The 16,311-nt window shown below is 39.4% G+C and overlaps 1 protein-coding gene across 1 annotated transcript in view; it reads left to right on the top strand.

The window, feature by feature from the left end:
• The window catches only part of DISP3 (dispatched RND transporter family member 3), a 127,877-nt gene that overhangs the window by 48,558 nt on the left and 63,008 nt on the right, over positions 1-16,311 (top strand). The window contains exons 3-5 of the mRNA XM_063436627.1: positions 1,294-1,513; positions 14,736-14,872; positions 15,978-16,112. Of these exons, the coding sequence (XP_063292697.1) occupies positions 1,294-1,513; positions 14,736-14,872; positions 15,978-16,112 (492 nt within the window). The remainder of the gene's footprint in view (positions 1-1,293; positions 1,514-14,735; positions 14,873-15,977; positions 16,113-16,311) is intronic.

Here is a 16,311-nt window from a genome sequence, read left to right as displayed (position 1 = left end):
TTATATTATTAAAGGGACACTCCAGGCTCCCACACACGTTAGGTGCACTGTGTAGGTTAGGTTACAGTTAGTTATACTGGGTGGGTTTATATTATTAAAGGGACACTCCAGGCTCCCACACACGTTAGATGCACTGTGTAGGTTAGGTTACAGTTAGTTATACTGGGTGGGTTTATATTATTAAAGGGACACTCCAGGCTCCCACACACGTTAGATGCACTGTGTAGGTTAGGTTACAGTTAGTTATACTGGGTGGGTTTATATTATTAAAGGGACACTCCAGGCTCCCACACACGTTAGATGCACTGTGTAGGTTAGGTTACAGTTAGTTATACTGGGTGGGTTTATATTATTAAAGGGACACTCCAGGCTCCCACACACGTTAGATGCACTGTGTAGGTTTGGTTACAGTTAGTTATACTGGGTGGGTTTATATTATTAAAGGGACACTCCAGGCTCCCACACACGTTAGATGCACTGTGTAGGTTAGGTTACAGTTAGTTATACTGGGTGTGTTTATATTATTAAAGGGACACTCCAGGCTCCCACACACGTTAGATGCACTGTGTAGGTTAGGTTGCAGTAAGTTATATTGAATGGATTTATATTATTAAACCTACACATCAGGCTCCCACACACCAGGCTAGTTTACAGAAACACCTTGGCTTAAGTCAATAGTACATTTTGATGACTAACAGGGAAGCTGACTATATCATAACACACCCCTGCCTTTCTATGTTATGTCCCCTGCTTTCTATCCATTAACAGCATCTCAGTAAAAGCATAACTGGAAACAAACACGTGTTGTACAACTGAGTTCAATGTGATCCTTCCAGGATTCCTCATAGAGGGAGTGTGCAGCAATGTTCACCTCCTCACACTCACCTGGGAGGCAACTCCATGTTTACATTTGTAGCCTTGTGGATCACTTTCCTATTTTTGGATACGTTTTCCATATGTTTTTTTCAAAATATTAAAATATCAAAAATATATCATACAAACAAATAAAACAGACACATTTAAATAATTATAAAACATATTAACTAATTTTCTAAAGTTTACATCATTTAAAAAGCTTATCCAGAAATATTAAATCATTGCCTAAATCAGGGGTCAGCTTTGAGAAGAATTTAAAAATATAAACCACTAATATCCCCCTACCCCTCCACTATCAAGGAGTATCACACCAAAGCACTCCACGAGCAATGCCTATGAGATAAAACATGGTCCTGTTTTTATAGGCAGACCGTGGTCAATTTAACATTGTACCTATTTATTTATTTTTTATCACAGGTTCTCTGAAGCTGGCAATGACCCACCCAGAGTTTTACTGGTATGTAGATGAGGGACTTACGACGGAAAATATGAAAAGTTCCCTTCTTCGCAGCGAGATCCTGTTTGGGGCTCCACTGCCCAATTATTATTCAGTTGAGGATCGGTGGGAGGAACAGCAGAGAAAGTTTCAGAGCTTTGTGACTTCTTACATTAGCATTCTGTCTAAAGAATCGACAAGGTACAGTCCTTCAATCATTTACTGACTTCACTGTAACTCATCTGTATGAACCCTGCACACTGGATATTTAATATATGGTTAGAAGACTCCACTAAGCTCTTACTGCTGCAGGTAAAAATACTTTGCCGTCCCTCTGATCAACTCCCCACCCCCCCCCCCTCTAAAAAAACAGTTTGCCAGGAAAGTTTATTGAAGAACCAGTTGGCATCATATGCACTCTAAGATATGGGGATATGGTACTACATGGATATGTGGGTCAGAGAAGGTACATTTAGGAAACTAGACGTGTGGAAATGGACAGTTTATGTCTAGGGACAGAGTGGATGGCCATGGGAATGCCCTCTTATTCCATAAGTTTTTCCAGACCCAATCACACACTAGATGTTGGGAATGTAGTGACATGAGTAATTTGAACACATCTTTCTGACCCAGTTGGTCCTATCTCAGTTCCCTGTCAGATAATTCAGGGCCATTAGAATTACTTACCTCATGCCAGGTCTCCCTCCGCTCTCCACACTACACAGCCACTGGTCACGCTGGCGTTCTAATGAACGCCGGTCACTTCCAGTGGCCACAATTTATAGGCGCTGCCACCGTTTATGATGCTGGTGGCGCAGACGTGGCACCACCGGGTTAAATCAACCAATTAGAGTCCTCCTAGGGCTATTTAAACTCCCTTATCCTGTTGTTTGATGCCCTGCCATGGTTTCCATTAGTTTGGTTTATCAGATAGTGTGTTTCTTAATTTAGTATCTTCTGGCTAATTGACCTTGACATTTCCTTGACTACTCTATCTTCTGTTTGTCCTTGACTGTTGGCTAACATTTATTCTGATTTCTTTATCCCTGACCTCGGCTTGTCCTGTACTATTCTATTCAGCGTTCAGTCCAGCCATTCTAATTTCCGGTTATACGGCTTCTTTTCTTTTCAGTGTTTGCTTTACTTAGCTATGCTAGCTGGATAATAAGTGTCCATGATAGTACCTGACGGGCTCCAATTTTCAGACCAGTTGAAGCAAATTTCATAAGATAGTAAATTGTGTGAATATCACCTGAAATGTAATCTAGACCTTTATTAAGGACTCCCACATAGTGAACCAAGCTGGTAACAATATTCTTGCTTTCTATATACAGCTGGTAGACAGTAGACACCTTCTTAGAGCTGGAGTTACATCATTTTACAACATGAACAGATTATTACTCAACAGCGGGGTGTGAGAACGTCTGTGTCACCCTTCAAAAAGTGGGTGTAGAAAGTGGCTGGGGGGTAGATTATGGGATATCCTGCCCCACTCCTGCCCCTTTATAACAATAATAATAATAATTAATGATGATGGCAGGCCCTGTACTCTGTCACAGACCATTTACGTTACTGTAATAAAACACACAGCCTTCAATCAAGTCTCCATCCTCCTGCAGTCCTGTCTGATGTGCTGCTAAGAATCTGATCATTGATCATACCAACTGCAGATTTAAAGTTTCACATGTTGGAGCTTTGATGGGCTGAGTGCATTTAGACTGCACTTGTTATTAACGTTTGCGTTAATGTTACTTTGTTACTATGTTACTCATTCGCTCACTGAGTCTGTGTAATCCGCACAGAATGTGCTCTGTAGCTGATATTACCTGCATTTTAAAAACAAATGCACCCTGACATTCTTGCGTTCATTAGTAAATATGATTTGCTATTAAAGGAGCACGGCTAACTCGGAAAGCGGTTTGCTAAAGTGCGTTATGTGTGAATATGGCAAGCGCGTTTTTTCATTTTATAAAAAGTGCAGAATTCAATAGAAATTGTCTCTTTTACAAATTAGCCCGGTTACACCTCCCCGGCTGTCAATCAGTTGACAAACCTGTTACTTCCTGGTTCGGTTTGCTCAGTGGAACTAAACTCAAGAGGCAGCAATTGCCCAGAGCACCTGCCTTGCAAAGACTTCTCATTGAGCTGCATTGGGAAGTGTGTGATTGGACAGCCACTAAATTAAATAAATAAATAAATAAATGCATGTTTTCACTGAGAGTATATCTACTAAACAGTGTTTTAAACAAAATAAATTATTTGGGCCTTGGAGTGTCCCATTAACACATCTTTCCTTTAACATATATGGTGATCACTATAAATTTGGTAGGATATAGGTTATCTGTCACCAAGATTTTCCCTAAAATATATTATGGAGTTTACGCAGTGAACACATAATTGTAGTGAAATAAAAACTAATATTTCAGCAAAAAAGTGCAGATTTGGGAAAAATTCCCCAGCTCAGCTACAGTTACTCAGTGAACACAAATAAAATAAATATGTATTACTCGCCATTAAAAGTTTCTCTTTCCATTTTGATGGCGTCATGAGGATTTGTCTAACGCGTTGGGAGAAAGAAGAAAGACACAATGATATAAAAGTGTTTTTAATTTGAGCGCATTCCGAATTCTTATCGATAAATGGTTTTATTTGCAATATTACCCGACCTGCACTTTATATCAGTTATGTTTTTTATAGAACTTTGCATAATTCTGAGATATCGTCTGGTGCAATGTTACTGAACACCTGGCTATTCAAGCAGCACTAGCCGCATATCTAGACTTTTGCGCTGCAAGAAATTTTGGTTCTGCAGAATAATTTTTTTAGAGGAGAGAAAATGTTTCGGGACTCACAAAATTCTGTTGGATGTTGGTTCGGCTTCACCGATTGATTCGATAACCAGATCCAAAGAGCAAACCAAAAAGGTGCAAAGTTAGTTAATCAGTGTGCTACTAAGTATATACACAATATAATATTCTGAATATATTGTGCTGTACACTGATAGGAGCATTTGTCCACCGTTTGGTTCACAGATCAAGTGAAAAAAGTAATAACTAGAGGAAAAAACAGGAATATCAGTAAAAAGAATTCTACATTTCAATATTATAAATGTATTAAATATAAATTATACAAATATGATTTTCTTCTACTTATCTTCCTGTTTTTCCCTCCACTGGATATTTCTATATCTGGATATATTTGATCTGTGAATTAAACCAACATTTAGTGACTGTCCCCGAGCCATCGGCCATCTTTTTTTTTCCATCTGCCATCTCTGGGCAGAATTTAGAATTTTGACCCCCACCAAAATATGTTAGGCCTTGCACATTTTGGTTACTCTGTAATTTGGATCTATTGTGGCTCAGAATTCAGACATTTTGCAGAACACCCGATCTGTAGTCACAGCTGGGCTATTTTAGCCAAAATGTTGCATTTTGTTTTTCAATTCACAATTTAATATTTTGGTGAATAAGCCCCCGACTAAGAAAAACTGTTTACTACCCACCTGTCCTACTGCCCTTCCTTGTGCGGTTCAGCTTGTTAAGACCTTAAATATAAATATAAATTCAGAATAAAATAACAAGACTGTGAAGAATTCTTCCAGAACAGCTATTTCAGCCTGAATTTTGCCTTTCTGATTTGAATTTGCCATAATTCAGAGTTTAGCAAATTAACCCAACTGTGTGCTCTTCTTTTAAGATGCTTTTTTTTCACTGCAATCATTTTTCCAGGGTTGTTTTTCCAGAACTCATTTTGTTTCTCGTAAACAGAAATGCATAATTTAACCATCATTTTTTTCCCTCTCATAATGTAATTACTCATTTCAGTGTGAATTCTTGCAGTTATTTTCAGTCTCCGTGATATCCCAATTTGAAGTCATCTGTAGTTTAATTTGGGTTTTCTGCAATGGTTTCAATAATCATCGCTAATTACGGCTTCCTTCCCTTTGTGATTATATTGGATAGTAATTATCACCTAACAAACCCAGTTTAAACATTCTCTACAGTCTCTGATATTATGTTTTGCAGATTTTTTTTGATTTTCTTTGGAGAAACCGATTATCAAAGCTACTCTGCAATTTTGTTTATTTTTCTTTTCCCTGAAGTGACATTTTAACAACATTTTATGTTATCACGTAAACCTTTAAGTTCAAGTTTAAAGGGGAAACATAAATACTGCATGACATAGAAAAGCTAGTGGCAAAACAAAAGTGTTAAATTGAACCTGTCATGCCAAGTTCGACTTAAACCAAAACATATCTTAGGCTCTAAATATACAATTTATTATAAACATAAATTGGATATTTGTCTGCTGTAAGAGTTGTTATAGTCTAAAAAATACAACAGCGGTGAGAGAAAATAAATCTTTCACCAAAGTTGGAATGGTTGTAGGGTACTTAGGGCATAACCCAGAATAATCATAGAAAGAGAGATTGGAATGGGTTAACTAAACAGCGCTCCCAATATCCAACCTAATACCCTTATATGGGCTGCTCTGCCAGTAGCCGGAAAAAAAAGTGCCTTTTTAAAGAGAGCAAAAAAATAACTATAATTTTTATTAATCCCTGTTTGGGTAAAATAAATAAATAAATAAATAAACAATGTGAATATAAAGTGCAAAACAACAAAATATATATAATTAGTTAAAATAGAACCAACTGCTAGTAATCAAGTCTGCAGTATCATAATATATAATATCCACCCGTGTGGTGGTACATACTGATATAGATGTGATATAATTAGTGATGTCCCGAACGGTTCGCTGGCGAATAGTTCCTGGCGAACATAGCGTGTTCGCGTTCTCCACGGATGGCGAACATATGCGATGTTCGGTCCGCCCCCTATTCGTCATCATTGAGTAAACTTTGACCCTGTACCTCACAGTCAGCAGACACATTCCAGCCAATCAGCAGCAGACCCTTCCTCCCAGATCCTCCCACCTCCTAGACAGCATACAATTTAGATTAATTCTGAAGCTGCATTTTTTTTGTTTGTGTTTATTATACATTATCCTCCATAGCCAGTAACCTGTGTTTATTATACATTATCCCCCATAGCCAGTAACCTGTGTTTATTATACATGGATACAGTGTGTAATATAGAGATACTGAGTGTAATACAGGGATACTGTGTGTAATATAGAGATACTGAGTGTAATACAGGGATACTGTGTGTAATATAGAGATACTGAGTGTAATACAGGGATACAGTGTGTAATATAGAGATACTGAGTGTAATACAGGGATACTGTGTGTAATACAGGGACACTGAGTGTAATATAGAGATACTGTGTGTAATACAGAGATACTGAGTGTAATGCAGGGATACTGTGTGTAATATAGAGATACTGTGTGTAATATCGAGATACTGAGTGTAATACAGGGATACTGTGTGTAATATAGAGATACTGAGTGTAATACAGGGATACAGTGTGTAATACAGGGATACTGTGTGTAATATAGAGATACTGAGTGTAATACAGGGATACTGTGTGTAATACAGAGATACTGAGTGTAATACAGGGATACAGTGTGTAATACAGGGATACTGTGTGTAATACAGAGATACAGTGTGTAATACAGAGATACTGTGTGTAATACAAGGACTATTGGAGAGGGGCAGTAATGTAATGTAATAGAATTAAGGGAGGAAGACATGGAGAGGGGGGCAGTAAATGTAATATAATAGAATTAATGGAGGAAGACATGGAGAGGGACATGGCACTAAAAGACTGTGTCCACTCCGGGCAGCAGCCAGCTGACCCGTGTGAGTCAGGCAGGGGTTGCCGGGAGTGGACAAGGGGGAGATATGTGGCGGGGCATCGCCACTAAGTGCCATGTCCCCTGAGTATTCAGAGGTTTGGCTTTATATTTTGTGTCTCCAATATGTACTGTGATGGTTTTCCCTTGTGTATGTCTTGCTATTACTGCATTGCAGAACATTTAAAAGTTGACAGTTGACAGTTAACTCCTGGAGCCGTGAATAAAAATGGTCAGTTGACTCCCAGGCTATGTGTCGTGTGGTCCTTGGGAATGGGAATTATGCTGTGTGTCCTGCCTTCTGTATGATGAATCCTGAGTACCAGCGGAGAGCCCTTGGATTAACCCCTGCCGCTCCGCTACAAGGCTCCCATTGGCCCACGTCATTCCAGCACCCCCACACATGAACGTTTTGGGGGCGTAGGCATGACGTGGGCCAGTCACTGGTGTAACAGTAGTGTACATTACAAAAAAAAACTAGAAATTTGACTGTAATATAATAGCAGTCAGTTTCCTTCACACGTGTGTGCGTTTCAGGGCCTTCCAGGGCACAGTGTCACACCAGTGCAACTCATATCTGGTGTAACAGTAGTGTACATTTAAGAAAAAAAATACTTCCACCTTTCGGGGACCCTGGTGTTGTACGTGGCTGGGTGGAGGAAGAGACCTTCAATGACATCAGTGAGGACAAGGAACCGGACATGGCTAGCTTGGTATCCAACCTTGTGCAAATGGGGAGTTTGCGGTTGTGCAAATGGGGAGTTTGCGGTTGTTTGCGGTGCGTTAAACGGGGAGTTTGGTCTGTCACTGTGAAGCGGGCGTAACCCTTACACTACCTAATCGATACCTGATGTTTTAAAGCACGTTATTCCAAACAATTTAGGAATGTTAGGTGATTTCTGCCCTTTATGGATTAAAAGCAGACTCTGCATCAACTGTGTAATTTTCAATGGGAGTTTTGCCATGGATTCCCCTCCGGCACAGTCCAGGTGTTAGTCCCCTTGAAACAACTTTTCCATCACTATTGTGGCCAGAAAGAGTCCCTGTGGGTTTTAAAATTCGCCTGCCCATTGAAGTCTATGGCAGTTCGCTGGGTTCGCCTGTTCGCGAACATTTGCGGAAATTCGCGTTCGCCATTCGCGAACCGAAAACTTTATGTTTGCGACATCACTAGATATAATGTTATCACAGCAGTTTGCAACAGAATATCAGTCTGAGTCTGAGATTGCTGAAATAGGGAAATGGGGACAATTCCTGAATACATATATATTAAAGAGCACCTTCAGGTATAGTTATAAATAACTAAGAATATGTGTCTCTATTTTAATATCTAAATCCAGACGAATGTACTGGTATTTGTTTCAAGGATCGAGTAAATAAATACAATCCTCAATGGTAGCTTATTGGGATATTTGGGGAGGTTCATCGCAGCGTATCACAGATTGGGTAATAGGTCAATCGTGAAGCTAGCCGTGAAAGATACCAAAGTCACAATATCTTATGCCCCGATTATAATATCCCATTCCTGTATGTTGCCATAAATTAGCTGGTATACTGCAAGCTGTAAAATTGGCTCGCTTATTGCAAATATGCTAAATTATAACATCGTCTTTGTTCGCGTTATAGTCTAACTTACATTCTACCCCTTATTCCAGTGCCTGCTCTCATTTTCTCACTTCTGAACAATGACTTATCCTGTTTGGAATTTCTTAATTCGCACCATTCCTATATTACTCCATGTGACAGAGAACAGGAGAACCATCTGTAGGAGGGGTCTCCTGCTCTCTCCAGTCACTGTGTCTGCTGCTGACATTGAGTTCTATCCTGAGGATTGATTGACAGGTGAGTGGGACATGAAGAAAAATGGCACCTGGTGATCTATTAAGAGAAGGAGAATCTGCTCCAACCCATCTGATAGCTACACTAATAAGGCCTCCTAAAGTTGGGATGGGTTATGTCTTTGTTCCCTGATGCCTCACTTTTAGGGACACCAAGGAACTGTCTCCAGAAAGCCCATTGTGCTAGAACCACGCAGAACGCTGAAACAGTAATCTCTATTTAGTTTACCCTTAATGAGCTGGCCTGCTTGATTGGCAGGCAGCCTGGCGTGCATTGACACCAGGCTGATTTGTCAATTATTGAGCAAGCCCTTCCCTTTCCGGGCTGGTCTGATTATTCAGTTATTATATGGATAGTAGTCACTGTGATATTGTATACATCACACCAGAGATGGTGCCATCAAGTATAAGGGTCATCCAATGTGGCCCTTATAGTTACCCTAGAAAAAGAAGCGTAAGCTTTATAAAAAAAAATAAAAAATTTAATTGCTGTCAGGGCTCCGCGGGCAGCGGTGAGGGGAGGCTGCAATCCTCTCGCAGCACTCACCCTCGGTCCGTCACCGCGGTCAGCGAGCGGCGTCCTCTCCTCTTGACACGCCGCTCGCGTCCTTCTCTCCTCCTCCCAGCGGCAGCACTGTTATCAAAATGCCGGGGTCACTCACGTGACCCGGCGTTAAAGCTACAGCACAACAATCACAGTGGGGGATATAAATATCCCTCATGTGTGATTGTTAATTCTGATTGGAAGTTATCCAATCAGAATTAAGGTTATAAATACTTACCTTTTCTGTCTCTCAGTGCCCTGTTGTGGTCTTTGCTTTATAGTATTGATTCTGAACTTGTGTTTCTGGTTACGTGCTCTCTGGCTTGTTATACTGACTTTGTGACTTTCTCCTACCCTTTGACCTCGGTTTGTTTCTCGTTATTCTGTCTTCTGGTTCCCCTTACTCGGCTTGTCTCCTGACTATTCTGTGTGTGCTTAACCCGGCCACTCTAAGGTTTCGGTACGGCACCTTTTCTGTGTGTGTGTGTGTGTGTTAGCGTGTTGGGTTCCCCGAATCGTGACAATTGCTACATTAAGAAATACTACTGTAATAACTGCTGGCTGAAATCTGAGCCACACGTCCGTCTCACTGACCACACTGAAATAATGCCTATAGTGCTAATTATTTGATATATCATTGTTTTAACCCCTTCTATAAACAAATCTAATAGAAATGTTGTTATTTTTATGTATTTTGCAGTATGGAACCTAGGCCATAAAGCCGTACCCGCCCTTGTATATACTCTAGTTACATCAGTTTCTCTACTAAAAGCCACTTGTCACTGACATAATAAATGTAACGTTGCTGAAAACATCAGCTCGAACCCTGCTTTCAAACAGAACAGGAAGTTTCAATGAGTCATGTCATGCCTACAGTCAGGGAGGAGAGAAGAGTTGACGAACTCTACCATTTCACTGTAAGCCTTAAATTAGCAGTCCTGAGATTGATAAAGATTGCTATAGCAGTTTTAAAAAACATTATTTTAGAATCATATGGTTAGCTGTGTTTACTGTACATGAGTAATATGCTCAAATGCATATATTTTTTTTAGGTTCTGTTGTAATTTTTCATAAGCCACAATGCTAGTAGAGTCCTTACAAATACCTATAAGTAAGGTATTTAACCATTTTTATTTTTCTATTTTTGTCACACCTGCTATATGTGTGAAAACAAAATGATTGTTTGCTTTTATACAAACATCTCAGCCCCTGTGTGAAATATTACAAGATAAAGGACAGGTGTAATGTCTAAAGCTTTTGATTTTAAAAATATTTTTATTAAGGACAAACGACTAACTGAAAAATAACATTTGTGTACAGTTACATAATTAGATTTTTTGAGTCTGTCTACACACAATCTATACACAAAATTGCTATGTTATGAGATGCGTATATTATAAATATGCATCTATTATCCATCCAAATAAATGTTTTGCTAATACTGCAACTGGGACTTAATTCCGCATTATACCTGCTTTAACCTGAGTGATGGTAGTGAGATCCACATGTATCCGACCTGTAAGGGAGCCCCGGATTGTTCATAAGACACATGACCTGCATATTGTTTACCAATTAAAATAAAGTACTTACTTACAATATTGTGGTAATATCGTGATATAAAAAAAAATAATCATGTAAATAGCCCAATCTTCCTAAAAAATTTGGAAGTCTAGAATTTATAAAAAAAAAAAATATATATATTTTTTTTTTTTTATAAAACAAAGAATAGTTAAAGGAACTGCAAAGTTTTGGCTAACATTTGGAAACATCCATGTAGCTTTTCTGAATAAGATTTGCATTCATTTTATTAGCTAAACATCGTATTATAGCGAATCAGAATTGTAAATTCTAGGCTACAAAAAGACAAGCTCTAACTAGACCTGATTTGGAAACGTTTTCCCAATAAATCATTTTCCTTGAAGTTTGGAATTTAGATTTAACTTTGATACAATTTGCTGTTTACTAAATAAAGTAATAAAGTTGGTTTAAAAGAACTCAATTGCTGGCCCTTTAATCCCCGAGCCCAAAAGGATTTACAAGTTGAGGCCGTACTTTTGCATAAATATACTTTCTTTGTTAATAACTGAAAATTTGCTGACATTTCAGCAACTGATCTTCAAAGCAGTATTTCTTTTAAATCTAATTGTAATTCCTGTGGGAATTCATATCTGAATAAAATATGTTCAGTAGTAATAATAAAAATGCATAAATGTCACATTTGGTACCGCACGCAGTAACGCTTCCCTCTTAACCTGCTGAATAAGCAAAGTCCGCCTCACCTGAAGCTGCGCAGATTGACACCATATTGTTTGCCTTCCTAGGATTCTGTCGTATTTTTTTTTACTGCATTCTCCAGAAAAAAAAAATGCAATCTTTATATTATCTTCTGTGGACGTCAGCGAAGAGAGAAGAGTCTGGGGAAAAAAAACAAACCTGTGTGATGAATCTGACAGACCAATAAAAATAGAAAGATTGTGAAAAATGTTAATTCTGTGAGCGCTGGGCAATGGAAGTCTGTACTTGGAGAAGCAATCGTTTGCACAACTTCGATTTGTTTCTTACTGTGATTAGGTATAACTGCTTCTCAAACTGTACATTCTCTTGGTGAACCACATAGAACATATGATTTTATAAAGATACCGTAATTAAGGATGCTTCTGCTCGGCTAACTAAAACACTTTTATAGTTGAATTGAGAAATAAGAACAGTCATTTTTTTTAGATGCCCAAACCAGCAGAGTAATTATGCTCCGATTTTCTCAAACCTTTTTACCTCCTTCACATTCTGCTCTGTAATCATTTGGCTCCCAGAGATTGAAATCAACAATGATAATGTTAATATATGTGTCCTTTAAACCATGGAGGATCTGGCTAACTAAAAAGAAGTGTGACTTGGGACATTCTTGTCTTTTCTTTTTGACAGTTTATGTCACGTTTTTGTGTGCTTTTTTTTTTAATCCCTATCGATTATTGTCCGCTGTTATTCCCGTTTGCCTGCGCTGCCATTTTGAGTGACCGTGGCTCAGAAACATAATTTACAAGACTGAGCTATTACATGATGAAGGGACAGGAAAATCTGCTGTAGAACGACCAGCCATATAATTCTCGAAACCATTTTAAATCATCAAATATGAATGTGGAGGGATCAATATGAGCGGTCTGACACCTAATTCTGTAAACCAGTTTAAACTAACATGTGTCAATGGGGAAGAATAACATGAGTGATGGCCTGACCTGACACATAATTTTGTAAACCATCTCACGTGGATGGGGAGGGAGGGATGTGACTGATGGAGTGACCTGATACATAATTCGGTAAACCAATTGAAACCATCACGTGTGGATGGAGAGGAAGTAATATGACTGATGGAGTGACCTGATACATAATTCGGTAAACTAATTTAATCCATCACGTGTGGATGGGGAGGAAGTGATATGATTGATGGAGTGACCGGATACATAATTCTGTAAACCAATTGAAACCATCACGTGTGGATGGAGAGGAAGTGATATGACTGATGGGGTGACCTGATACATAAGTCGCTAAACCAATTTAATCCATCACGTGTGGATGGGGAGGAAGTGATATGATTGATGGGGTGACCGGATACATAATTCGGTAAACCAATTTAAACCATCACGTGTGGATGGAGAGGAAGTGATATGACTGATGGAGTGACCTGATACATAATTCGGTAAACCAATTGAAACCATCACGTGTGGATGGGGAGGAAGTGATATGATTGATGGGGTGTCCTGATACATAATTCGGTAAACCAATTTAATCCATCACGTGTGGATGGAGAGGAAGTGATATGACTGATGGGGTGACCTGATACATAATTTGGTAAACCAATTTAATCCATCACGTGTGGATGGAGAGGAAGTGATATGACTGATGGGGTGACCTGATACATAATTTGGTAAACCAATTTAATCCATCACGTGTGGATGGAGAGGAAGTGATATGACTGATGGGGTGACCTGATACATAAGTCGGTAAACCAATTTAATCCATCAAGTGTGGATGGAGAGGAAGTGATATGACTGATGGGGTGACCTGATACATAAGTCAGTAAACCAATTTAATCCATCACGTGTGGATGGAGAGGAAGTGATATGACTGATGGGATGTCCTGATACATAATTCGGTAAACCAATTGAAACCATCACGTGTGGATGGAGAGGAAGTGATATGACTGATGGGGTGACCTGATACATAATTCGGTAAACCAATTTAATCCATCACGTATGGATGGGGAGGAAGTGATATGACTGATGGGGTGACCGGATACATAATTCGGTAAACCAATTTAATCCATCACGTGTGGATGGAGAGGAAGTGATATGACTGATGGGGTGACCTGATACATAAGTCGGTAAACCAATTTATTCCATCACGTGTGGATGGAGAGGAAGTGATATGACTGATGGGGTGACCTGATACATAAGTCGGTAAACCAATTTAATCCATCACGTGTGGATGGGGAGGGAGTGATATGACTGATGGGGTGACCTGATACATAATTCGGTAAACCAATTTAATCCATCACGTGTGGATGGGGAGGGAGTGATATGACTGATGGAGTGACCGGATACATAATTCGGTAAACCAATTGAAACCATCACGTGTGGGTGGAGAGGAAGTGATATGACTGATGGAGTGACCTGATACATAATTCGGTAAACCAATTGAAACCATCACGTGTGGATGGAGAGGAAGTGATATGACTGATGGGGTGGCTGGATACATAATTCGGTAAACCAATTGAAACCATCACGTGTGGATGGGGAGGAAGTGATATGACTGATGGGGTGGCTGGATACATAATTCGGTAAACCAATTTAATCCATCACGTATGGATGGGGAGGAAGTGATATGACTGATGGGGTGGCTGGATACATAATTCGGTAAACCAATTTAATCCATCACGTGTGGATGGAGAGGAAGTGATATGATTGATGGGCTGACCTGATACGTAACTGGGATGTAAAAGGGACAATCCTATTGGGTAAACTAGTTGTTGCAGTTACAGTTACTTTTCTATCAGTAAATAATAGGAATGTCTAGATGATTTGTCATAAAATTGCAGTTCTCCGGAGTAATCCTGCAGGGTTATCAGATAGGGTTATAATGTTAATATTTCACAGTGAATATGGTAGAAAATTGTGTCGGAAAATGCAAAAATAAACAGAAGTGTGCGCTTTATTTTTTAATTCTGTGTTTTGCTTATTGTATAATCAATATTTTAATATTTTATTATATATTTTCTTCTTAAACAAGTAAAGTACAAGTGCTGTACGGCGGAACGGATTTGTTTGACTATGAAGTACGAACAACTTTCAATAATGACATGCTCTTAGCATTCATTAGCAGCAGTTGTATCGCCATCTTGGTGTATATCCTCACTTCCTGGTCAGGTAAGACCTCTCATTCCTTCCACCACACACGTGGTGACAATGCCATTACTCAATACACCCTCATACTTCCCAAGTGTACCACAAAAATATAGACTTCAATTTTACAAGGCTATTAAAATCACCTATCTCAGCAAATAAATATGGGGATTCAGTTCCACCTTATGGCCATCTTGTGTTAAGCCCACCACTATGCCACAGTACCCCAATATCAGTGGGTCCTACACTAATATGTTTTGACATTGTATTTTTTTTAATTGTGTTTTTTATCACATTTATTTTGCATTATATAAATATTCACAATGCTCTTACAACATATTATTTAAATATACTTCATTTAAAGGGATTCTATAGTGCCAGAAAAACAAACCCGTGCCCCCTCCCTCGCGCCCTCCTCCCATGGTGCTCACGGGGTTAAATCCACTTCAGTCACTTACCTGAACCCAGCACCGATGTCTCTCGGCGCTGGGTCAGGCTCCTTCCACACTCCCCCCACCAACGTCAACGGACGGGGGAGACCTAATGCCCATGCACGCCAGTGGCCACGCTTGCATTAGGATGTCCCCGTAGGAAAGCATTATCCAATGCTTTACTATGAGTTAATATCTGATGCTGGAGGTCCTCATGCAGAGCCTGAGGATGTCCAGCGTCAGATAATGGACCAAAGGCCAGTTTCGATTCCGGAAGTCCTTCTAGTGGTTGTCTTCCAGACAGCCACTAGAGGAGGAGTTAACCCTCAGAGGTAATTATTGCAGTTTCTCAGAAAAAGTTAAAGGGACATGGGACATTGCAGCCAGACCACTTCAATGAGCTGAAGTGGTCTGGGTGATTACAGTGTCCCTTTAACACTAGCACTATTTAATTAATCTCTCATGTTAATATTAGTGTAGGACCCACCGATAGTGGGGTACTGTGAAGCAGTGGTTGGCTTAACACAATATGGCCATATGGTGGAACTGAATCCCCATATTTGATTGTTGAGATAGGTGATATTAAGTAGCCTTATAAATTGTCAAACTGTATTTTTCTGTTACTTAGATGTTATATTAAGTGTGAGCTTTAGTTACATTGATATAAATAAGGCTTGTCCTGTCCTTTCTTTTCACAGTGTTTTTATCCTTTTTTGGGATTGCCAGCATTGGACTGAGCTGTCTTGTTGCCCTTTTCTTATACCATGTGGCCTTTGGCATACAATACCTTGGTATCCTCAATGGAGTAGCAGCATTTGTTATCGTCGGAATTGGTAAGTACAATATATTTAATGAAATATTCACAGACTCTGCAAAGCATTTCTCCCAGCATTTGACCTTTGTAAATCAGGAGCCGGGGTAAGGGCATTGCAGAGGGCAGGACAGCATTACATCAGGGGGTATCCTATTTTTTTTTTAGCTTGAAATCTCTCTCCGTTAGGTGTGCATGCATGCCAGACCAACTTATGCAAT

The sequence above is a fragment of the Pelobates fuscus genome, chromosome 11 (genome assembly GCF_036172605.1).
Source record: "Pelobates fuscus isolate aPelFus1 chromosome 11, aPelFus1.pri, whole genome shotgun sequence".
Lineage (NCBI taxonomy): Eukaryota > Metazoa > Chordata > Amphibia > Anura > Pelobatidae > Pelobates > Pelobates fuscus.
The sequence above is the reverse complement of the archived record's forward strand: the minus strand, read 5'-3'. Positions and strand labels throughout refer to the sequence as shown.